This window comes from Rissa tridactyla, chromosome 1, assembly GCF_028500815.1.
Source record: "Rissa tridactyla isolate bRisTri1 chromosome 1, bRisTri1.patW.cur.20221130, whole genome shotgun sequence".
NCBI lineage: Eukaryota > Metazoa > Chordata > Aves > Charadriiformes > Laridae > Rissa > Rissa tridactyla.
The window spans coordinates 212,447,127-212,471,801 of record NC_071466.1 but is presented as its reverse complement, the minus strand read 5'-3'; the positions used below and the strand labels follow the sequence as shown (position 1 = coordinate 212,471,801).

Below are 24,675 nucleotides of genomic sequence, written 5' to 3'. Positions count from 1 at the left end.
ATTTCTCAGAAACCAGGGAGAGAAATTGTTAGTACCAGAACTGCAGCTTCGGCAGACCAGAGCTGGAATAAGCGCGAGGATATGACAACAGGAAGGCTGACATGCAAGACAAAACGGATGCGTGGGTAAGCACTGGACATCAGCAGAGTTTACTACAGCGGTAAAGTTTCGATAAATCGAGTTTGATGGAGAGAAGGCGAAGCAGCCCACACACATAACTGAATTAGGGTCCTTGGCACTGTTCCCTTAGCAGAAACCACCTCTAGGAGATGGACAGAAATGTAAACAGGGCACCGTGAAAGGAAAAGTAAGAAAGATGCTGCTTTGAATATTCAACAGCCTAGTGCACTTCAATATCCCAAATGTGATTATGATTTCAAACCAATGAGGCAAATCAGTTTTAATCAGTTATAAGTTTGTGAAAGATTCGAGAGTTGATTTGTTTCGATTATTAAAAAGCAATGGACTCTAAATAAAGCAAAGCTTTGAAAAGGTCTGAAATAGTTTTCAAGCACACACTGTTACACAAATAACTCCAGACATGTGGTTTTTCTTCCTTATTTAGTTCATGGTAACATAATGAACCATCTGGGCCACGAAATAAAAAAACAGATCACATATTACAGCTTTCTATCATATGACATTATTAACACATTTATTTGTTCAAGCCCAGTTTTTCTTTAATAAAATTTACCTAAATATTTCTCAGGTATTTAGATAAGAAGTTGTGCCAAGGTGGCCTTCTAAGGCACCTGCTAGAGATTTAGCATGGTCTCTGCATGTTTTCATTTGAAGTCTCTTCAGGAGAACGCAGAGAGAACCTCAGCGTCCTGTCACAGACACAAGCACCAGCATTTGGGTAACAGCAAAGCTTGTACCAAACTTGCCCGGACAGAAAGTCTGACTGCTTCTTTAAAGTTTTTACTTATGATCTCCAGCAGTTACAGTTTGTTCTCCTTATTCTGACCCCCTTCTGCTTGTCACCATCATTGTGCCAATCGTATTACTCCCATTTACTAGTGAGGACGTTGAGCTTTGTCATTTTTTCCAGCGTGCACCAGAACCAGCACATGTGTATTTACACAATTATTTGACAAAGAAAAAAAAAACAAAAAACCAACATTCAGAATTACATCTGCTATACTAGGAAGCTATGCATCTCTGTGCCACAACACTGATAAAGAATTTCCTCCCTCTAAGGCGAGAAGGAAGTACATTCATTTCATATTGCCCAGTCTTTGGTGTTGTCCAAGCCCTGTGCTTTTCCTCCTGTTCCTTCAGGTGCTGGATCCACCTTTATTCCTAAACTTAAAGAGGACTGCAAGACGCAAAGCAGTTTGGTTTCCAGTTCATTTGTCTCTGACGCAGTTTTATAGCGATTGCAAGAGTCTGTTACCTCAGTTACTTACGTGAATGCTGACCAAGACACAACTCTTACAGGCCAACCGCAGCTTTCTTCTAGGACCCCTACCCAGCACTTTCACCACACAAGGGCACAGACTGCATTCTGTGCGACTCTGAGTGCGTTCAAGGACTATATATTCCCCAACACAATTATAACAATCTGGTTTTTACCCTTTACTAGTTGACATACGATGCCTCCTGAACTGACAACGTCCACTAAAGCTACCAAATCTACGCTGACAAGTAGTACATGAAGCTTGGCATTACTTTCAAAGTGAGAAATAAAGGAACCATAATCAAAATTAAATTGCACTTTCTTTTGTAAGACACAGAGAGATCTGTGCTTACAGTAAGTCTTTACAGAAGGTCAATTACAGGTTTTTAAAAAGCAAACATTATGCTCGCTTCAAAGCCAACATTCCTTCAGAGAATTCAAGTACTGAGCAATCCTAATCTTCGCTTCTCCAACAGACAGTTGTGGGGGAAAAGCTGACTTGTTTAAAGTACAACTGCTGCTGGGCTTCAAGAAATGGGGGAAAAATCCTTTCACATTTTCCCAGCAAAAGAGAGATTAGATTAGAGAAAGTGTGGCTGAATAATAAGTACTATCAATACTGTAATACACAGTAGTCAATACACTGAAGTAGTAAATAGTCAATGCATTTTTTATTAACGTAATTAAAAAATAGATTACTACTGGTATTTAAAAATATACTCAGAAGGACACGCACAACTCTTCAACACCACAGATGGAATAAATGGCAGCAGCTGAAACAAAGTTTAAACGTTTTCTTAAAGCAAAGCAAAACTGTATGTGCACTAGAAACTGAGTCCCGATTTACACTGAAAAGGTGGCCATGGCTTACCTTCCTTTCCTCTGCATACATAACATGTGAATCAAAGTTTGGCATGTTCTGTGCCTCATGACAACTCAATTACATTTAGTGTGGAAATTATCATATTCATTGCCTTTAAAGTAATCCTCTTCACTTTCTGCCAGAATCATCTTAACCTTCTAGCTGCACTGAGATAGTTTAATGTTACGTTAATCTATCCACACCAAAAACCTCAGAAAACAGCTTGAGAAGGGGACAAGAGGTTATATTTCAGGAGATAAGCATAAAATATGATTTTTCTTATAAGAGAAATTATTTAAATATCTCCAAGTTAGAAATTACACAACGATTCCTGATAAAGTAAAAGCTAAATATAGCAAATTCTTCATGAAATATCTTCCTAGGCACAAAAATACATCACTACAAAACTAAAGACAAGTGTCTGGTATTCTAAAGTCTTAACAGTTTTATTCAGTAAGCCTTATCTCACTGAAAGCAGTTAAAGATGTGAAAAAAGTAGTATGATTACATTTTCTAATTAAAAGTTAGCGTTACAGATGGTCAACACCACTTTATACCAGAAACAACGCAATCTCCAACGAGGTTGACATTAATATATAGCCAGTTAACTAGTACAGAGAACCGATTCTGACTAAAAACTGAGGAAATATATTGTCAACGACCTGAAAAAAAAAAGCCCAAACAACAACATATAATCAACGATGATAAAGTGTGCCAACCACAGCATACTAAACAGCGAACGTAAGTCCCCCCAAAACCTGGTCAGGTTTACAAGGCACAGGGAGCGTGCTTAAAACCCTGCCAAGCAGCAGTGTCACACATCTAGGTTTTGAAGAAGGTAAATCACACACACACACAAAAAATAGGTCAGGAACAAAATTTTCTGAACAGTTGGCCTGATACACAAAACACTCCCCATTAGAGAGTATTTTACCCTAATCACGCTGACCTGTCTTCTATATTTACAAATATTACAAGTTTTTAAGTTTGGAAAGCAGCATTCAAAGGAACTAAAGCATCATTACAGTCAGAAAATCAAACAGTAAATCCCAATCTGTGGTGACGTGAAAAAGGACTGGCATAACAGCCAGATTACTGCTTTTCTGCTACACTTGGAAATCAGATTATCTTGCTTGTCAGTGCTGCTGAGACGACTAGTAAACTGCTGGACATAAACTTTGAAAAGGATACTTAAAGATGGGACCAGAACTGGTCTCATTTTGCAACAGAGTGATTTTAAACTGCTGAAGAGTCAGGCCTGATAAATTAAGACACCTGCAGACTGCCATCAGCCCCACAAAGCGAGAGGAAAGCATTGCCGAGCATCGGTACAAGCTTTCTTCCTTTGTCACACTAATAAGAGCATCTCCCTACCTCATCAAATATCAAAGAATTGAAAAAGATGCAATTTCTTCAGGAACAGAAAGCAGTGATGGTATGTAAGAAATATAAGTGGCACAGGCAAAAAATTAAGCTGGTCTTACATAAGGACAACCTAATTAGCCTCCAGTACTTATTTTATGAGAGAGGAAATAAATGATCTGGAGATGCCAGCATTACTTAGGAACAAATTTACAGATGAATTCTGGGTGTTACCCTGCTGTCCACTATTAGGTGGTCTCTATGGGCATCGTAATCGTGTTTTAAATAAAACCCCACATTGTTAAGCTGGAGGGGTTTTTTTTCCTAATTTCAAAACCCCTGTCCAGTTCAGTCAATTGATATAAAAATTGAAAAACATCACACTAAACTAAAATAAATTCCTAAAGCTGACAACAAACAATCTTCTTACACAAACTTAAAAACTAAGTGGAAACTCCCAGATCCTACCAGGCAGCTGCAATTCTAACTATCACTATCTTGCAGCTTGTGAGGAATTTCGGGAAGAACAGTTTACTTTTCCAGAATTCCAGATTCTTCCAATCCTAAGGAAGAAAGGCAACTGCAGTAAGTTTAAGTGAGGAGGAATTAGTAATATTAATAGGCATAATGCAAAGAAAAAATGTGTAATGTTCTGCTCTATAAGGAACGTAAGACTAACTGGAATAGACGAACTGCCGTTAAGTGATGTATTTTTTGTGGCCAGTAGGTCGAGGGAGGTCATTCTCCCCCTCAACTCTGCACTGGTGAGGCCACAACTGGAGTACTGTGTCCAGTTTTGGGCTCCCCAGTTCAAGAGGGACAGGGAACTACTGGAGCGGGTCCAGCGTAGGGCAACCAAGATGATTATGGGACTGGAGCACCTCCCTTATGAGGAAAGGCTGAAAGAGCTGGGACTCTTTAGCCTGGAGAAGAGAAGGTTGAGGGGGGACCTGATTAATGTTTACAAGTATCTAAAGGGTGGGTTTAAGGAGGATGGAGCCAGGCTCTTTTCAATGGTTCCCAGCGACAGGACAAGGGGCAATGGGCACAAGCTAGAACATAGGAAGTTCCGTTCAAATACACGGAAAAACTTCTTTACAGTGAGGGTGACAGAGCACTGGAACAGGCTGCCCAGGGAGGTTGTGGAGTCCCCTTCTCTGGAGATTTTCAAGACCCGGCTGGATGCAGCCCTGAGGGATGTGCTTTAGGCAATCCTGCTCTAGCAGGGGAGTTGGACTAGATGATCTCTAGAGGTCCCTTCCAACTCTGAAGATTCCATGATTCAACAGCAAAACAATATATCCAAGTAAAAATAAACACTATTAAAGAGAAAATAAGGACACACCCTACAAATAGATGTAAAAGTGAAATTCTACCTATTAATAAAATTCTTTTTTCAAGGATATAAATTTTTGCAGGAAACCAGGAACTGATACAAAGCTACACTATGACAGATCTGATCCAGCTCAAAAAGAAATAATCCTGCCATCTTCTCCCTTCTATTTCACAGGGAGAAACGGTAGCTACAGATGTAGCCATCTACAGGCACCAGAGAACCTTTGATCCAAAGTCCTCCTATCACCCACCTAAAATACAGGTTTTTTTAAGGGGCAGGAGGGGGGAAAGGCAAAAAAGGGAAGAAAATGAATTGGTAATAATGTATTTTTGTATTAACTTAAATTACCAAGCTAAACACTGAAGATCCTTCTTGCAGCCTCAGCAGTAACTCAGCTCTTCAAAACAAATGAGAGGGAACGGGCAGCACCATCCCTTGTGTTTCCAGCAGCCAAGGAGCAGCTGAACAGCCTGTGACACCCTGGCAGCAGCTCGGCTGCTCCTGGCGAGAGGTGACTGTAACACGAACAGCCCATAGTTACACCTGGTTTTCATCGCACGGCCTGACGGAACTGAGATGCTGCTGAGCGAGGAATTGCCAGAAGACAGCAAAATGCTCATCTTTCCCACAAGAAGAAAAGCGTCTGCTCTTTGAGGTTTACCAAGTACCTGTAGTTTGACCTCTATTTGCCTAATCCTGCATGGCTTCTAATCCTGTTCAGCTACAGAACTGCAAAACAGTAAGGCACAGCATTTTAAAAAGTGATTTTCACCTGCAATCCACTGAGCGTGCACCTCTAGCCCACGTAAAATTAGTCACACAGTTTATGGGAATGATCTTTGGGGTGAGGGTTAGGGGTCAGGACAAGAGGTAACGGGCACAAACCTGAGCACAGGAAGTTCCACCTAAACATGAGAAGGAACTTCTTTCCTTTGAGGGTGGCAGAGCCCTGGCACAGGCTGCCCAGAGAGGTGGTGGAGTCTCCTTCTCTGGAGACATTCAAAACCCACCTGGACGCATTCCTGTGCAACCTGCTCTGGGTGACCCTGCTCTGGCAGGGGGCTGGACTAGATGATCTCCAGAGGTCCCTTCCAACCCCTATTGTTCTGTGATTCTGTGACTCAAGCTCACTAGTGAGATTCTCCCTGAAACAGCCTGAAAATGCCCAGTAAGATACAGCACCTCACCTGGAAAAGGTAACAACAGCCGAGCACTAGCTCCCTCCTCAAGGTAGCACAAAGTGAGTACTACAAGATCCTACGCACATTCTTTACGTGTCTCAAAGGAGTGTGCAGGTACAAGGTACGTTATACTGCTTATGTACTATCAGCAGCATAATAAATTGCTTCTTACAGACATGCCATAAATTTAAGTAATGCCTCTTTCCGTGTGGATGAGGGTCAGTGTACTAATAGCATCCTGTGTAATCTTAGCCCAAATTCCGAAAAGGAGATTTCTCCCTTGTTTGTTCTTTGACCTATCACCAGTACCTCCTCAGCTGCGGAGCAGTGTAAAAACCCCAAAAGACTTGGAACATGCTAATTTGTTTTCCATTACTTCACTCAAATTCTTGCTTGTTTGCACATTACACATTCCACTGCACAAAGAGCTGCACTGGCACAAATTCCTGTCTGCAGGCACTACCACCAGCTGCTACGCATCTACACATCTCAAAGCACATATCAGAGTAATAAACAAAACATTTTGTAAGTCTCTGGTCATATCAGAAAGTCCCTTTAATGCCCAAGCTGTTTGTTTTTCTTCCAGTCCATTCCCACAAACAATGAAATAAAAGCCTCGACATACACTTAATAGTACTTTGTGGTGGGTAGCCAGTGTTCAAAAGGAAAAATCTTGGCAAACACCTACATATAGATATTAAACCTGCTCTGAACAGAAAAGATTAAGCATCAATTATTATATTTTATTTTTCACTTCATGTAGAGAGAACTATTAACGTAAAAGTGAAATAGTTACAGTTAGAAAAGTAATCCCTTTTACATAGCGACACTTCCTGAGGAAAAATAGCATTTCCAGAAGTTAACTGGCCTACATTTCTCTCACCATTAAACATAATTATCTACCTTAATAGTATTAAGTATTTAAAACTCAGAGTTATCACTAGCCCAAAAATGAGAGATGTAAAACAGCAGCTGATATAAACAATTAAAGACCAGTACATAAAACAAAACAGCATTTTACCAGACTTTAGATTGCGATTTTCTGCCCAGTCCTTGTAAAACTCTGTTTTAGTCTTCATGAAGTAAATCTGTTTATTTCTAGACCATGTTCTAAATCAGTTTATCAAAACTGAACGGGGGAAGTTCTCCTCCTCCACTTGCTGCATTTGCTCCACATGACCGAGCCACTTGACACGTGCTCCTTCTTTTTCAAGGCAGGGCCCCTCTACAGTTACACGAGCTGCAGATATTCAAACAAAGATGCCGTTTGTTAATAAGAAGTGTCATGCAGGCACCACGGCAGTGTTCTCCTCCGCGGCCCACAGCCCTGCGTTCCAGCTAATAATAAACAAGAGGATTTGAACAAACAGCCTCAGAGGACACAGCTCCTGTAACACATCACTGTTATGCTCTTGAGTAAGAATTCTTACTGGTATTTACCAAGTGCTGCATGAAAAGCATCTTATTTAAAGGACTTACTAGAAATGGAGCTTGAAGTACCCTATTTCTGGCTTATTACTTAAGAACCCTTGAAATGAAGTAACTCTAAAAATTAGATCTCTGTAACTGTCTGGCACGGAGAGTACAGGGTGGAGTTTTCACATATTTTCTATTTAAAACTCCTTGATTGTTCAGGATAACTTGGTGACTTGAAACACCTAGGACGTCAGGAATTGACAAGAATGTTTTCATTGGTGAAAGTATAAAAATTGAGGGTTTAATATTGGTAGAATTCATCTGCATTTTGAAAGCTGGTATACAGTCAGCATCTTCAAAACCTGAAAAACAATTCTCCCTGTCAAATATTCAGGGACAGACACATCAAGCCATTCTCCTGCATAGATCTTAGTCCTTACACGTGCTCTCTCAAGCAAAATGCCAGCTGCTATGTGACGCTCACAGCCAGGAGCCAGCCAATTCCATTTCTGAACCTAAGCAAGTCAGAGCAGACAGGCTGCCAGACCTGGCTCGGAAGACTCGTGTGGGCTTCCAGCTCTTCGTGAAGCCAACAGAAAGACGATCAGTGGGAGTGTTCAGCCCAGAGTAGAGAAGGCTCAAGGGGTTCTCATCAACAGACAGAAGTACCTGAATGGAGGGTACAAAGAGGATGGAGCCAGGCTCTTTTCAGTGGTGCCCAGTGACAGGACCGGTGGCAGTGGGCGTAAAATGAAACACTGGAAGCTCTCATTGAACATCAGGGAACACTTTGTCACTGTGAGGGTGACCAAGCACTGGCACCGGTTACCCAGGAAGGTTGTGGAGTCTCCACCCTTGGAGATATCCAAAAGCCATCTGGACACAGTCCTAGGCAACCAGCTGTGTGGCCCTGCTCAAGCAGGAGGGGTGGACCAGATGACCTTCAGAGGTTCCTTCCAACCTCAACCATTCCGTGGTTTCCTCGCACCCTGAAAAGTGTAAAAATGACAGGAACAGGAGATCTGATCAAGTGCGTTGGACTATTCTTTTTTTACCCCCAGGGACTGAAAAAAAGAAACAGTTCCTTCAATTGTTTTAATCTTCCTCTCAATATTGCCTGGCAGAGCACTGAGCCTGGAAGTGAGCAGCAGCTCCTTTGTCTTCACCACTGATTACTACTCATGGATCCTACCCAAACCCAGGTGTCAATAGTTTAGTCTATTAATTCAGTATGAGTTTAGACTGAGTAGTGTGATATCTACCACTAGGCACATTTCCCTCGAAAGCGGCATTTTCTTACCACGGACACTTGTACACACACAGCAGTAACCTCGCTATAGAAAGATCATCTTCCATATGACAGAACTACTGAACTGGTTTTGTAAAACCAAGTACTTTCTATTTCCTTACCTGAGAGCACATTTGTGGAGAAGATGAAAAGAACTCGCACACCATGAACACAAGCACTCATTCCAGGTTAACTCTCAACAGATACCTTCACCACCTGAAAACAACTTACTTTTTAACATCATTGGTACTCTTCTACCACACACTACCCTCAAGCAGACATAAGTTAAGAGCTATATGACACTGATGTTTTCCTTACAGCTTTAATGCATCTTCAAGTTTAGCATATCTGTTTTTGTGGGTGTTTTCAAGTAAAGACTTATACAGAGAAAAGGGAAAATTTTGGCTTCATTGAAATTTTTCTCTATTGAGAAGGGAAAAAAAAAAGCTAAAGGTGGAGTAAAACTATTTGTAAAATCAATATATTCCACTAAGCTCTGCACCAAAAAATCCAAACCATTCAAACAGCAAAGCACACGCACCCTTCCCCCCCCTTAATAATCAGCATTTCTTCAGAGTAGAACCTATTGTAGTTTTACTGCACGAGGAGTAATGGATGGGAGATATAAAAGTAAGGATTTAACTTGCCTAAAGAAACATGATTGAACTCTCATCTTAATGACAAATCAAGTTTCACTACAGCAGAATACTCGCAGTTCTGCAGCATCCCGTGAGACACTGCACAGTCACCAATGGAAAATGGTCACTTTGGAAATTAGCAGAATTAACTGCTACTAAAAGCTATCTCAAAGCAATTTTAAAACGATCCCCAAAGGGCTCAAAGCAAGAGCAGGGAAACCAAGGCAGCTCTGCTCATATTCTACATATTCTACAGAGGAAGCCTGTGTCAAAACTTGAAATTAGAATTTAGGAGTCTAATATATATTGCAAAGAATTTATATCAACTACTATACTGCCTCACTTTTAAGCAGCAATGGGCTAAAGGACTTACTGAATCTCTACTAATATCAATCATAATTGCAATATCTCTATGACAGCCTTGCTAATGCACATTAGTTAATAGAGCACTGAAAGAACAACACACAGAATACAGAATAAACCATCAATAAAGCAGAAAAAAACCATAATCTAATAAAACACAACTTGGCCACTTAGTCTTAATTTGCAATTATTTTTTATATGTGTTTCACATTAAGAAGTACACCTTAAAATGAAATCTTCTCCATCAGCTCTGCCTACAACTAACCCAGCTGGAAGCTGCAGTTTGAATGCTCGTGTCATCACCTCACTATTAAGCCTCACGAATGTTACCACAAGGGTTACAAAGTGGAGCGACAAGAGCTGGCAGGGTTCTACTGTAATTCCATTTAACACAGTGCTGTGTGTGCAGTCATGAGCCAGAAGATAATTAATTTGCTGAAGGTTAACATAATCAGTTGCAAAGCCAGAAGAAACCATAATTGCTAATTTGTGACAAGCTACACTAAAAAGAGAAAGCCCAATTTTGAACAATGCTCCTTTCTTGAAAGGAAGAGAAAAAAAAAAAAGCCAACAAGCAGCCCACCCTCCTGCCCAGGACTCCTCTCAACACAATCCAAAACATTTATGGCAGCTCCTAATAGACTTAAATGTAAAGACTTGGGCTGGGTATAATTTGGGGCTTGCCAGTATGTAAAGACTGGTCTGACTTGTGCAACAACTGGCTAATGCCTTATGTCTAAACCCAAGTCATCTTTTGTTCTCCTTCTTCCCAAGGGTGTAGCCGGCATCTGGCCTTTTCACTAGTTTATTACTATTTTTTTCTTTCCTCACTGCTATGAAAGGGCAGCATTATGACCATTACGAAGCGGTCATTCACCTATACATTTCATCTTTAAGGAGATGTAAACACTATGCTGACTTAAGTAGCGTCAGCCCTACAAACAGCTGTTCAAGTGGTGATCAGACCAGATTTGCATTCACCCTGTTGGAGGAGATAGAGGAAGCTTTGTTCCTGCAACACGTTATAACCCAGCAGCAAAGAAACGACAAAGATACAGCCTTCATGGAAAAACACAGGAGGTTTTCTACTCCATGGAAATCATTTTAGAGTCTTCCACCCAAGATTAAATTTCCTGGAACTCCCACTGTGTCTAGAATTGATCCCACTGTAACATGTAATCTGTTTCATCTACAGCCCATGAGTATTACTCCCACACTCCCCTTGAAATCTATGACCTTTCCCAGTACTAGCCTTTATAATTAATGTCTTAATAAAATATGCTGCAAATCAGCTGCTGTATTACATGGTAAGATCAGGCACTTGACCACAGAAACAGTATTTGCAGATAAAAAGCAGGAATATTTCAGGAATTTTACCCTCAACCTAATGTAAGTCAAGCCATCCTTTCCACACTAGCACCTTTTCAGGTATTGGTTATGATTTCATAAGCAAATTTAGCTGAGTGTCATCTTTTTTTGATCCCTTGTACTTTAAAAGTATATTATGTCTGCGGTCCCCAGAGGCTTTTGAAAACTAAAATATCCCTTCTGCACATCGACGCTACTCATACTTCTTTTAACCATGACAGGCTACTAAACATACCAGCAGAATGATCTTTCAGTAAGATTGAACATAACAGATCTCTGCAATAACTTTCCTCTTTGTTTTCCCAATGCCATATATCAGGACGACTTATAAAAATCATTTTTCCCAGCAACATAAATCAAAAGAACATTTAAAAAATTATCTGAAATTCTGACGTAATTTCAGATTTCCTGTATTGTACATCTTCATTAGTAGTAGACCACGAATGTTTTCACAGCACTAAGATTTGCAGTATCAATTTAAACAGTAAAATGGTTCTAATATTTTAGATTCTGACACAAGCCAGAACATTTCATAAGAAGAGTTATGCCTCCCACATTAACAGACTTATATTTAAGTAGTCAGATGCCACACTGCACTAATTATGTTAAGTCTCCTGATTAATCATTTTTATCTCAGCATTAGTCAAAATTAATGGAGCAAACAACGATTATATTTTAAAATTCAGCATTAATGATGTGAAGTCCCAGCTTAAAACATCACCAAAAAAACGCTCACGCATACTCTGGAAGAAGTTTTTGAAGGGGGCTCTTCATTTTTGAGGAAGCTGTTTCATTTTTTTCTCTAGGGCTAGAGAAGTCACAAAAGTTCTGTAGTTACAAGAGTTTAATCTTTATTTTAGCCAGTAACACGATACAAATATAAAGGTTTGTTCCTCTACACAGACAACCTTTAAATACTCTGACATACACATAGTCCAACTCATCATTTAATTACACAGCCCATTTAACTGATTAAAACAGGAAGAAAAGGAGGGTTTGTTTTTGTAGTAGATGTTATTCGTACGGTTAATAAGACTAAAAAGCTCCAAGCCGGCTCAGAAAAATACCAGCACTGACTCAAGGTGGAAGGAGTAAAACTTGCACCTTGATCATGGGGAAGAAGAAACTCCCCCGGACCTGCCCAGTGACCACACGCCATTACCTAATGGCTGATGTTATGTTCTTGCGCAGTTAAACAGGCTGCTGAAACCTCGTCGGACCTTGTGTGATGCAGAAAAGGAAGCATTCACAAAGAAGCAACCGATGAGGAGTTACTGACAGTACTGGCTTTTACAGCTGCACATATACTACCACTCTTTTATTTTATTGCCTTCTCCTGGAAGGGACATCATGAGGTACCCAGGAATTAGTCATTCCTCAAAAGTGGGAGAAAACCAGCCTTCAGCCTCTGCCCCCTCTCCAGCTTGAGTCTCCCAGACGCCGAGTGAGGGCTCTGCCTATTTGGGCGCAGCCCCTGCACAGGGAAACCTCAGGATTTATTTTGGTGTTTTAAGCTCAGTTTCACTCCGCTGCACAACAGGAAAATAAAATCTTAATTATTGCAAGAGTTCTGGCAGGATGAAAAAGCATTTCTAGCTTTATTCCAGCCAATGCATGTTACACCAGTTACTACAGGCTCCTGTACAGAGCGTTGTGATCCACACCGTACAGTGTGGACTCAAGGTGTCCCCTATAGCGATACACTGAAGGAACCATCAGGAATCACAGGACCAGTTACACAGGAGCTGCAAGGCACTTCTGTATTCAACTTATAATTATAATCTTAACATATTAAAATTTTACACAAAAAAAAGACTGAGAGTTACCTGCTACAGCTCTGTTCACCGTAGCTGAACAGCTTTCTTCAGCGAACTCTGTCTCTGAGCTATTCATCTTTGAGCAGATAAACATTTTAACTGCAGTAATACCCTAAGTACCAATACCATCCTCTAAGTAAATCCTACGAAAAATCTGAATGGCACCAAGAAGCTCCTATATGACACTAAACCTATTCTTGGTGACTCTATGATAAGTTTTAGTAAGTCTGCAAAAAGACATCAAGGCAAATTTAGATACCTGCTTGCTTATAATATCAGTCATGTCGACACAGCACAAAGAGTTGCTTTGAAAAATCTGAGTAATCAGCTACTTAAAATATCCGTCATTCCCTTTATTAAAAACTATAACGAAACCTGGGGGGGGGGGGGGAGGGAAGCCTGAAATCCCCTCTGAACATTTGAAATTATCTTAAGTGTCACGCACCACCATATTGATTTTTTTTTTTTTTTTTAAATGTTTATAAAGTGGTTGTAAGAAGCACTGCAGGAATAAGAGACAGCCAGACGAAGGGTAAACAAGTTTGTTGAGCAGCAGCAGAAACTGGGGAAGAAAATGCTATCAGTTTCTTCATCCTTACTAGGAGAAAAGGAAGTTAGTGACAGACAAGAAGGTTCTGTTGTTTTCAGTTTCACTGATTGAGGACTGGTAAACAAAGCAAAGTAAACAGCCCTGGCATTTCCCACGCGAAACAGGAATTAGGGCCTCGGAGGCTGCCCCCTGTTCTTTGCTCCCAGCCTCAAGCCGGGCGAAAACGCAGCAGAGCGGCTGCAGCGAAGCCCAGGGCCATACCCACCAAACGGCAATCGGGTTACTTTCATACTGGCATTTAGCAATACCAGTACCAATTTGTTTGCATCAGCTAAAACATTTATTAATATAAAACAACTCCAGAGTTTGGTTAAAACAACAGAAAGAAAAAAAAAATCAATCCCTCAAGCTTTGTGGCTGTTTATCCACAGAACGCTGTACCAGTAAGATAAACCTTCTGGCTACAGAACGTTATATCCAACCTTTATTTCAAACAATTTTTGCTAGATGTAACACCTAATTAGTTTTTAGATTTAATCTATCCATAAACCTTAGGACAGTTTGGCAAAAAAGTCTGGGTTTTTTCCCCAATCTCTGCCAGGGAGATGAGACATATCAGTTAAGCACAGACAATGCTGGGATCCCATTACCACTGAGAGGCAAGCACAAAGCTGCAATAGTATAGGACCACAAAACAAAAATGAAAGTTTTAATATTTAAAGGACAACACAGGTTCATCAGAGTGGAATTCTCCCCAGAGAATCCTCAATTAAGGGATCACAATGAGATGCACCTTTTGGTTCATTCTGTGGATACTCTGAAAATGTTTTACAAATATCCAGTGTTCACGTAAGATGAAAAATTTTAATTTATTCTGCTGTTGGACAGAAACAACGACTTTAGTAATCAGTGTATTAACAGATATGTCATTAACACTATTTTACCAGTTTAGAGGAAGATTGCAAACAGTGAGGTACCTTAATGCCACTTACAAACCTACCATCAAGTTTTCAATGCTTCTTCTCTCAAAATCAATACCTTTATTTCAGTACTGATGCAAGATGAAAAGCTATAAGCACACGCTGCAAAGACTTTAAGAAGTTTCTGTTACAAGACAAACACAAGGTTAATTCTGGTCTAGGCCTTGTGCACAGGCATCAAGCAAAAAATCCATATATTTGCTAATGCTGAAGTCGATGCAGTAAACTTACTAATGAAGATCCACTTTTTTTTTTTGCCGTTACACTGTTTAAAGAAAAAAAAAAAAAAGCCAAACAGAAAAATCTGGCCATTTGTCATAGACCTTCGTATCTCAGAAGAAAATGACCTGGAATAGGAAAAAAGCATTTCTGAACTCAGTACACAGAAGAAAGTCTGCTTGTACTTTGGCAACGCCTATTCCAAGTTACAAGGGCTAGCTCTAGGATAATGCACAAGTAAAGCCTTTTATGGATTTCAGTCCTGCTCGATAACCTGTTTCATCCCAAACAGATCGCTCTCAGCCTCCGCAAACTTCATATCCCTTACAGAACCAAAATCCACCGCAAAAGTCAAGACTTGGTTGAGCCTGTGGAGCTGCACCCAGCAAACAAGCACCCTGTAACCCAGTAAAAGTGGACTAAGTGCAGAATCCTCCCCGAGAAGGGCAGACTCCAGCTGTCCTCTGCTAGAGAGCAAGGGAACAGCGCTCCGTACTCGGTGAAGCACGAGTTGAGATTTAAACAGATCCACCCACTGTCTGCGCTGTGCTTGTGTACAAGCAATCAGGATATTCAGCACTTTAGGGAGGGTTCAAGTTCTCACGCGTGCAGCCTGGACAGACCAGAAGCGACTGGGCTGACTGGTTACCCAGACATCGACAAATCATCAGAACGCAACTCTTGACAAGACAACTTTGAGCTCTAACTACAACCAGCACCAGCGGATAGAAAACGTACTGGTCAAAGCACTTGGTGTGCCTAAATTGCCTTTAACTCCTCTGACTTACAGATGTAGCCGCAGCGGTCAGACAGGAACCACTTATTCTAAAGTGAGACACTTACTCTAAAATTCATCAACTTCACATGAAAGTTCAGCAAGTTCAACTCTGAAATTTTCATCAGTGAAGTTAAACTCCAAATAACTTGCAAGGAAAAAAACATATCTTGGTTATGAATTTTGGTACCTTCTTACCTTACCAGTGAAGACACTTCAGTACGCTTAAAATCACAACTTTGCATTTCTGATGTTACCACAAACAAAGCCAAGGTATCTCCTTGAAACTGTAATGCAGTAAAACCACGGCATCATCTCTACAAAGGTATTCCCAGAAGGTCTAGCAACAGGATAAGAAATTAAGAGGTTGAACATAACAAACATTGCTTCAGTTACAGCATTTCAGAAGGATTAAGAGCTGTCACTCCAGTGGCTTCAAACTTGATGAAAATCCAATAGCCTTTCATCAACTCTTCCCTCTTCGGCAAGATTACAGTTGTCATCTGTCATCGCATAAATAAATCTGGACGTGAGTGAAGATTACCAAGCGCTTCCCCCGTTTTAGAATATTTTCTGAAATTGGTTAATTTAACAACAAACTTCTTGTTATGACAGCAAGTTCCTGAAAGAATTTACAAAGACCTCAGCCTACATTAAGGATGGGAGAAGAGAGACAGAGATTTTTCAACTTAAAATTTATTTCAATATGATGCACAGTAAAGACAATTTTTGGTGTGTGTTAGCCGTAATTGCAAACTTTACTATACTTAGTCTAGAAATTCTGCTAACTTTTTTTTTCCCCTCTTTCCCTACCATAGAAAAAAAAAGGGATGTAAATACTGAATGCTATAAAGTTACTCACACACACTCTTTATTTGCCAACACCTGCTGTTTTGGAAGAACGCATCAAACCTAAAAATTGACAACATGGAGCAACAGTTCACATTATCACAATAATGTGTTATAAAAATGTAGAAAAATAAAAGCATCAGAGCGTCCTTTGTACCTGAGGTACAATAGGCTGTTTAATCCCAGGGTAACATTTGAGCCATCTCAGACACGCATTGTTGACAGGTTTCTCTGAAAAATGAGTCAGATGCACGTCCTGGGGGAAGTTCTCTCTCTGATTAAAACACTATCACAAACAGCCATTATTCTTCAGGTGCTATTGAGCCGAGATGGCGTTTGACTGAACTGCATGCGCCAACACAAACTAAGCCACGTTTTTTTTCAGCTAAACAGGCAGATCTTCGTGGAGTTTAGGCGAAGGCACAAGACCGAGACATGGATTTGCAACCCGACTATAAATCAGAAACCTTCAGTGGGAACGTAGTAAAAGGCTACTATTATTTTGAGTGATCCAAGAGTATTTTGATGCTGTGGATGCAAGTGAAGGCTATAACACACAGCTGTCGCGGCCAGCATTTCAGGGCTGATGGAAGTACAGTCTGACTGCTGTGGTCAGGGCTGACAGAAGTACAGTCTAACTGCTGTGGCTTCACCCAAGACCCTGCAACCTGTACCCTGACACACAACACACCGGAAAGAGACAATGGCCTATATAGTTGTGTTCTGGTAATATAACACCTTCTGAGACTAGAAAAGCAAAAAAGTGACAATTTACAAGTCATACGTAATGAAAAGCACAAACGTGAACAATATGAAAAGAGGATACGGGGGGCTGGTGGGAGAAATGTGGTGTTTTATTTAAGGAATTGCATTTTAAGCAGATGATGTACAAAACTGACAGAATATAATTAGCTGTCAAGTTAAAGCACGCAGGGGTCATCATCGGTAAGGGATAAGGGACTTAAACCCAACAGAAAAGGATTTTAAAACTACACTGTGGATCACAGGTATTTCAATGCACAAAACTACAAGTAAGCAACTCAAAAATTAAATTAAGTAAATGAAAAAATCATTGAGCTGCTCTAAGTTTTTACTATCTTGTTACACAACTAATTCCACCAGATTTGAGTACCAATTTTGCCATTGCCTTGCACCTGTTTTGATCCTTCGCACCTGTACATTAGATTAGCAGTATTTTATATCTCCCTGCATACACAAACAGTGCTGAAATGAAAAAAATAAAAATCAAAAGCCTAAGGAAAACTCATGGAAATTTCCTTTCCATAAATACAGAGGCAAAACAACTGCACAGGCTTAGAAAGATGGAGAACTAGGACGCAAAATTAGTGCAAAGCGATCTACTGAAGTATAAGTAACTTTCTGAATGTCAAATACCCCATAAACAGAGAGAAAAAAAAGCAACGGGATTCTCCAAAACCCACACAACTAAGACCTGGGGAGTGGGAGTACACCAAACAAAACAAAACACAAACAAACCCAAAACAACAAAACATCAGCACAAAAGGGATACAAATAAGATGACTCTAAATTGGTTTAATTTTAAAAACATTATAGCTACCTTTTAGGTAGCTCCAAGTTAATCAATGAGGATACCTTACAAATAGGGAGCTACCATATTTATAAGCTACTGCGATGGTCTGACTGCCAAATACAATTGCTACGTGGCCACTTCAAGCCAAGTGAGGCAAATTTCATATTCAAAAGCGACCTCAAAAGGAACTATTTCTCAGTGAAATTGGTTTGCCATTATTACTGCAATACCAGGCAGTTCCCCAATACATCATTTAGCCATTAGTATTTTAAGTTCAAGCTTCTAAGTTCATATAAATAGAATACCAAACAGGTACAGCTTTTCACGTGGGACTACAGGATTTAGACCAAAGTTTAACTGAAGAACTTTTTGGATTCGTCTCAGAATGAAGAACAGTTTCGGAACACATTCATCTGCAGTTGTTTTAATTGTGAGGGAAAACCAAAAACATCATTCAAAATAATCAAAGTGAACTGAAATAGTTTTCATGTTACAGCAATTTTGTAGCATCTTTGTATTAAAATAAATTACTCTAAAATCTAAAGCTAAAATATTATTATTTTCTTTAGCTTTTAATTGGAAACAACTGTTTTCCCACTAATAAGGAATCTATGAACTCAACTGATGAAAGCTGCAAGACAGATAAAAGGTAGGGAAAAATCGATTGAGGAGGGGAAGCTCATACAAAGTACTGCAGAAAAGTTGTCTTAATTTAAAAAGGAATCAGAAATTGCCAAGAAAGGCAACGTAGTCAAATAAACAAAGCCCAAACCAAATCACTATTAAATAACAATGCTGTAGCAGCAGGAATGTTTAAGATATGCCAAATGTTGTGTCCTCCCATCCATCTGCCCCCCCAGAACCATCTCACATGCAAGTGTATTCCCATTAACCCTAATTCAATTCTCTATTCCACAAGCTTCCCATATCGGGCCATTTCAGTAGCTAGGATGCAAGAGAGAATTTGTTGGGTTTTCCTAATGGCAGTAATAACTTGTTCTAACACCAGTTAAAATGGCTCAAAAAAAATATCCACTGGCATACCAATAAATACTGTTTCAAAATCAATTACTACAGATCAGTAGTTAGAAGTGTTATGAAAGATTTTTTTGGACAAACTTATTCAAGCAAGCAGTATATTAAGACAGCATAAAGGAAAATGTAGGAGGACATCATTCAGACGTCCCGTCCTGGATTTACAGCACTTGTCGAACACGTCATCGCTCTTTGCCTTCAGCTCTGCTGGAGGTTACTGCTCTGGGCTGTGCTGGTAAACAGGATCATGTGAGCACACTGCGATCCGCAACAAAAAACAACCCAAAACTGCTGAATTAGCTCATGCTCCCATCACTGGCTGTTTAAGGAAACTGGGACTGGAAACTCAAAGGAACACTTGCAAAGTTTAATTTTGTCCACATCCTCAGCGTAGCTGTGGCAGGTTGCTCATATCTGACTGTCAGATGCCCACTGAGCTGCTCTCACTCACCCTACTCAACAGGATGGGGGGAGAACATACGATGAAAAAGGTTGTGGGTCAAGATAGACAGGGAGATCACTTACCAATTACCCTCATGAGCAAAACAGACTTGGCGTGGGGAAATTAATTTATTGGCAATGAAAAATAGAGTAGGATGGTGAGAAACAAAGCCACCTTCCCAGGCTCAACTTCACTCCTTTGGTCCAAATTCTTTTGCCTCCTCCCAGCCTTGAGCGGCACAGGGGGATGAGGAATGGGGTTTGCAGTCAGCCCATAACACTTTGTCTTTGCTGTTCTTTTCCCTTCACCCTCTTCCTCTGTTCCAGCATGGGGTCCCTCCCACAGGATACAGTTCTTCACAAACTGTACCAGTGTGGGAGGTCCTTCCCACAAGCTGCTGTTCCTGCCAGAAAACCCGCTCCTGTGTGGGCTCCTCTCCAGGAGCTGTAGCTCCTGCCAGGAGCCTGCTCCAGCATGGGCTCTCCACAGGCCGCAGCTTCCTTCAGGGCATATCCACCTGCTCCAGTCTGGGGTTCTCCACAGGCTGCAGGGTGGATATCTGCTCCACCGTGGTCCTCCATGGGCTGCTGGAAGACAACCTGCTTCACTATGGTCTTCTCCACAGGCTGCTCCGGCACCTGGAGCATCTTCTCCCCCTCCTTCTTCACTGACCCTGGTGTCGGCAGAGTTTATTCCCACACATTTTTCTCACTCTCCTCTCTCACAACTGCTGCACTGCGGTTTTTTTATCCATTCTTTTAAATATCTTATCACAAGGTGTCACCAGCTTCACTGATGTGTTCAGCTTTGGCCAATGGTGGGCACATTTTGGAGTGAGCCAGAACCGACTGCATCCAACACAGAGGGCAGCCCCCAGCCTCTTCTCACACAGGCCACACAGGCCACAGCTGCAGCCCCTGCTACCAAAACCTTGCCATGTAAGCCCAATACAGTGGCCAAGTAGAAACTTTCCCATTAATTTAGCACTTAATCATGAGAGAGAGAGCACATGCAAACACAAGTCATAAATGTCAGTCTTCAATACATTAATGAACAATCTCTTGGCCCCTTTCTGCCCCTGAAATATCAACTAGATATTCCTACTAGAACTTCCACTTAACTCCTAAAAAAAAAAAGTCTCATTGAACTATTCTGTCCACTCTCAAGATCATAAATCTGGGGTAAAAGACTACTGATGTTCCACACAATGCTATAAAGGGCATTTTAGTTTACATTGGAAGAATGCTTTTGGAGCAAATCTCCAGATCACCTCTACTGTCCTTCAGTTTGCACTGGGAAGCAACAGAGAGGTATGCAAAACTGGATTCCCTCCAGGTTAAACTATCTGCGAGATGCATTCCTAAGTTGTGTTCTGCCCAAAGACTACAGCCAAGGTTTGACCTAGCCTGAAAAACCTGCTGAAAAACAGAGGGATGTTGGACCCTCATTTCTCCTCTCTAGATGTATTACTACCGTGCCCTGATACTTGCCAACACAGACGGGTCTACAGCTGCTGTTAAGTTAAATACAGAGCAGAGGCCCCAGAGCAACCAGTGGCCTTTGATTTGCCTAAGCATATTTGCTCATTTTTCCCTTTAGAGCCTATCTGCACTATTTATAGAATGGCTTTACATTCTTATTAGTTACCAGACAATGATTTTTAATACATGTTCCATCGCTACAAATAGTCTTCTGTGAAGCTTTATACATTATGTAAAATAGGCAATTAACACTGCACAGTTTAGAAGGTCATTCCAACGCCTATAAACTAAATAGTAATGGGAACTGGAGTCTGTGTAGCTTTTTTTATTTTTCATCTATAGATTTGGCAAGCTCCAAACTAGCATTCATCCCACATATTTTAAAACCTAACTAGGGTACTAATTCATAGCACAGAATTGACAAAACCATTTTTATTGATCTCCGTATCTTTGATTTGTGTAACGCGCGCTCCACACAACAGTCTGCGAACATCACATTTTCTGTTAGCGAGTGATGAGACATGGTGGCTCCAGGACTCAATGCAGCTGCAGCATAAATGAGGAAATTTTTCAAAACGTGTTATAGTCTTTTCAATGTACAGCTGTCGTCAGAAAAAGGGAAGGATTAGTCAGGGTTTTTTTTCTTTTTAGGAGAAAAATTAGGACACAGAGCAACGGTGCCGCCATTTATCCATCACACAGAAAGTGCAACGCCTGAAATCAGCACTGTATCACTGGGGAGTCCTGGAAGCATCCCAAAAACACCCAACACTTGAAAATGATGAATTGTTCCACTAATCCAAACAATATGACTTTAAATGAAACAGAAACTATTTCTCTATGAAAGATCACAGCATATTCGTGTTACCAAAGTCCCTTCATTAGTACAAACAGCATTTCCTTTTCTATCACAAAGAGGAAGTCTCGGATCGAGGCAACTTCTCACGTTCCAGCTGAGACACATGAACTGTGCTATAACTACTTCCTTCAGACTATTGCTATTTCCCACTCAAACATTGGGATTAACAACAAAAGCTACACTTCCATTCTAACTGCGACAAGAATCAGTGAACTAAAATTATTAAAATTAGAATTATGAAGGATATATTTCTAAAAACAAGCCTGAAACTTAGCCTTAACCTCTGGAAAATGCTCCTGACAAAAAGGAGATAGAAGATGGCATGGAAAAGAGTGCCCTTTAATAAAATATGTTTTGGGAAAATCTAGCACATAGTGTAGACTGGCAGACACAGTGAAATTTGCCTATTCACACTCAGGTTCTCTCCCCCCAACACTTACATATTAATCTTGCCTGGTACATTAGATAAATCTCAAAAGAAAAATATGACTCATCTAAAAACAAGGAAAAGAAAAAACAAACACTTTCCCCTACAGTGTCCAGGGAATAAAAATATTTGCCAGTCAATAAATACGGAAAGTTTCGTGCAACTTGATTAACCCATAGCTTACAGGCCTCTGCCACTTGCTTTTGGAGAAATAATGGACAGAAAGAAGACATTTTGAACACTTCACATTCAGATATAACTGATGCCTGCACTGGTGCACAGAGAGGAAGGCGCAGGCATCACTTATGCCACTATGACATGAATGCTGAGAAAAAAACATTTGATTTTTGTATTCTGAAATAGAAACCCATTTTTCAATGAAGAATTAAAACAAAGGGAAATAAAGGTATTTCTTTTCCTACCATCCCACTTATATTTCATTAATATCTGCATTAGACTACTATCACGTAAAGACCACTTGCTAACATGCCATAGGAATGGAGCATCTGTACTGCGATACTGTGTCATTCTGAAAGCACAACAGCGCCATAAAAAAGAACAGTTATGTTTAAAATAAATTAGTAAATAAAAACCAAAAAACAAAACCAACAACACACACAGAGGGAAGGGATGGAGAAATACCAACACAACTTTCATTCCCCAAGGACAAGTGGTTTCCAACTGCGTGCATCAAGATCGTACCTGGCTTAAAAACTACAAAACCCCCAAAGTCTTCAGAGCACCTGAGACTAGAGGCGCAATTAAGTCCTATGTGGCTCTTCAAACATGTCATGTAGATTTATTGCTCAAATTGCAAATTCCATGTTAAGTATGCACTCAAGCTATTTCCAAAGTGGCAGCAGCAAACACCTGCAATCCAGCAGCCGTACTGCAGTGATATCTGGCAAACAGAGTATCAAAAGAAGTCTACAAGCTGAATATCAATGAGCTTCTCCATATGGCCAGAATCTGCTCACAAAAGCTGCGGTCAGTCAGCCCCAATTCATTTCGCAAAGGCCATGTGTGCACACAGAGCCCCCATAGATGGCAGGTTCCAAGATTTATATCACACTCATCACAGCGGGCCTGGGGGGAAGAGTTAAGTGACCGTGACTAACAACCATGACACCTGATACAGGTGTCCTGCTCTTCTGGAGAGAAGCATGTGCAATCAAGTGTCTTTGTACCTATTTCCTTTGAGTACGTTGCCATGTAATAATGCTACAAAAGATAACAGTAGGAAAAAGAAACCTACATCACCTGGGACACGATGCAGAAAGTAGTAGGGTTTGTTCCTTGAGGAAATCATTCCCACCAAGGACCTGCCCCCTCCAGGTACAGCTAGAAAATGCTTCGTTAGCTGGTTTATTAGCAAAGAAACAGCAGCAGTCTTGGGCATCTGTGTACTTATTTTCTCATTTCCACCAAGAATTTAATTAACTGATATTAATTAAGTTTTCTGTTTGATCTGGAAATTCAGTTCAAATTAACATTTTTATGGATAGTTTAATACTAATGCTGACAGATAATTTCTTTTAGAAGAAGCTGCTCAGACTTGCAATAAGAAAGACAAAACAGTGGAATCTATTCCAGTAAGAAAACACTATTTTTATTTGCTGTTAGACATGACTAACTAAAAAAAAAAAAAATAATTGGTATGTTACCTGATTTAAGAAGCCTGGATGTTTTGCTTACAAGCTGTACTGAACGACCTAGAAGCTCAACAGGACATAAAAATACTTTGGAGAAGCCAGATAAGATGTCCAGGAAAGTTGTGAATTGTCGATATACACCAAAACACTATCTAAGCCACCCAAATGCTCTAATTATCTGTTGTAGAAAACATCCAGCTGCGACCCTGTCACTTTGAAATATTCACATTTTAAGATATTAAAAACCAACAGGCAAACTTATTAGTATCTGTTTCTGCATTATTGCTAATTCCTATCCACTGCAATTTAACAAAGTTGTCAATTTCTTAAGCAGGAAGTGTATTAAATACATTCTGTGCAAGTTTCACAACCGATAAACATGCACACTAACATTTATTAGATTCCACATTTCGTAAGTATGAGGATAAAATACTGAAAACTCAACAATTCAAGGCAAAAGAAAAAATTAGATGATGCCTCATTGCTGTAAGAGTGCACGTATCACAGCACAAGTTTTTCTTTAAGGGGAAAAAAACCCAAACAACGCTTTGTAGTGTCAAATAATGTCAACATTACACTTGGAGAGTCCACAAGGGGAAAAGAAGTTGTACATACTTGAAAACAGCATAGGTACAATTGCCATGATCTTACCAAAATCAGGGTTAGAAAAATATGTTCACCTGAACTATGAAAATGCAAGACAGGGAATGAGGCTTGTTTTTCTAGATCCCTCAAACAGAACTTCCCAGCCATTTCTCAAAAGTCTCCAAATCCAAAACTAAAACACCTGGGCTTAGTTGTAAAATTCACATGACAATAGAAGT

The 24,675-nt window shown here is 40.3% G+C and overlaps 1 protein-coding gene across 7 annotated transcripts in view; it reads right to left on the bottom strand.

Moving 5' to 3' along the window:
- USP6NL (USP6 N-terminal like) overlaps positions 1-24,675 on the bottom strand; it is a 131,262-nt gene that overhangs the window by 74,979 nt on the left and 31,608 nt on the right. For 3 of the 7 annotated variants that reach the window (XM_054208003.1, XM_054208099.1, XM_054208188.1), the window contains exon 3: positions 7,162-7,380. The exons of the other annotated variants lie outside the window; for them this stretch is intronic. In XM_054208003.1, the coding sequence (XP_054063978.1) occupies positions 7,162-7,219 (58 nt within the window). In that variant the 5' untranslated portion in view covers positions 7,220-7,380. The remainder of the gene's footprint in view (positions 1-7,161; positions 7,381-24,675) is intronic. 7 annotated transcript variants of the gene reach the window in all.